We start from the raw sequence: 1,435 nt of genomic DNA on the forward strand, positions 1-1,435 counted from the left end.
TATCCTTCCACCCAAGATCGAGTCTTGTAATAGTTCGAGCAGAATTCAATGGCTGCACATTTGCACTTACTACCAGGGAATGAAATCATAGTTGCCGAACAATGTAAAAATTCAATTCATCATTCACAAAATAACAAAACATGATTATTCATACCTTATTGCCGTTATGGCATGCATGCAGGGGAATGATCGGTCTGGAACTCACTGCATGAACACATCTTGGTGGAGAGGTTGACCACTGTCTCTTTAGTCTCACCTATAACTTGAAACTCCACTCAATTGATTGGTTGTATGAAAAAGCGACATGCTTCATTGAACCATCTGTTCAACAAATTGGTAGCCTAAGGGCTAAGGGGAGTGGTCAAATTCAATCCCTCATTGTGCTGGTCATGGAACTAGTGTTGAAACATGCCTCTGATGCACTCGATCAAGACTGTTATTGGCATTTTCTTGCATGCCTCAAGCAGGGGTTAATACACTCTGCAATGTTAGATGTCATTAGCTTGTATTGCCTTACTAGTGACCGTGCACGTGCCCATTTCTTAGGGCCTAATCTCATAAGGCTATCATAAGCAGGTTTGCAAAGTAGTTTCAGTTGATTCATATGTCTGTTAAAATTGGTGACCTTATAGCAGTTGGCAGCCAATGTGAAAATCACAGTAACATCTTCGCACTTGAACTTGTTTTTAACGTTTTTCCCTAAGTGGTAATTACATAGACCTTGATGAGCATCCTTGTACACTTTCTCAACTGCATTCTTAATGCCAAGATGCTGATCAGAAATGAACATTACATTTTCAGGACAACCAATCACACTATGCAATTGGTTAAGAAACCACGACCAAGACTCTTCGTCTTCCATGGGGGCCAATGCCAAATGCAACTGGATATATTTGCTCATTCGTATCTTTGCATACCACAACAAACAGAATACCCTTGAATCTGCCTTTCAAATGTGTGGCATCGATAACAACTACAAGCCACATTACAGCATTGAACCCCCGGATACATGACTTGAACGCCTAGAAATAATATTTGAATCATTGTTTCCCATCCGTAGCGACACCCCGTGATAATATCAGGATTTTCACGTTCCAACATATGGAAATACGAAGGGAAGAGTTGGAATGACTCTTCTGAGGGACCGAACACAAGACTCTCTGCATACTCCTTCAATTGCCAAGCCTTACCATATAAGCATTGCAATCCCCATTTTTGATTCATCTCTTCCATTATTTCCTTTGGTCTCAATGGGGTTACATAATTTCATTGCACCCTGGTGGAGATAAGCTCACCAATTAACCTTACGCTTGTAGTTCGGTACCTACATTGCAAACCATCAACAGTACACGTGTATACCTTCTAGAACATCCGAAGTTGCCAATATTCTCCCTCAGGCAACTTTATTGCACGCAAAGCAAACTTGCATGTCGTC

The 1,435-nt window shown here is 41.0% G+C and overlaps 1 protein-coding gene across 1 annotated transcript; it reads right to left on the bottom strand.

Moving 5' to 3' along the window:
- Positions 1–436: 436 nt before the first annotated feature.
- On the bottom strand, positions 437–1,233 carry LOC108662413 (uncharacterized). The gene is made up of 2 exons (XM_018122760.1): positions 1,000–1,233; positions 437–907 (listed from the first exon to the last, which is right to left on the bottom strand). Exons 1-2 carry the CDS (start codon positions 1,231–1,233, stop codon positions 437–439), a joined length of 705 nt encoding a protein of 234 aa, XP_017978249.1.
- Positions 1,234–1,435: the final 202 nt, after the last annotated feature.

Source organism: Theobroma cacao, chromosome 6 (genome assembly GCF_053813885.1).
Source record: "Theobroma cacao isolate CCN51 chromosome 6, ASM5381388v1, whole genome shotgun sequence".
NCBI classification, from domain to species: domain Eukaryota; kingdom Viridiplantae; phylum Streptophyta; class Magnoliopsida; order Malvales; family Malvaceae; genus Theobroma; species Theobroma cacao.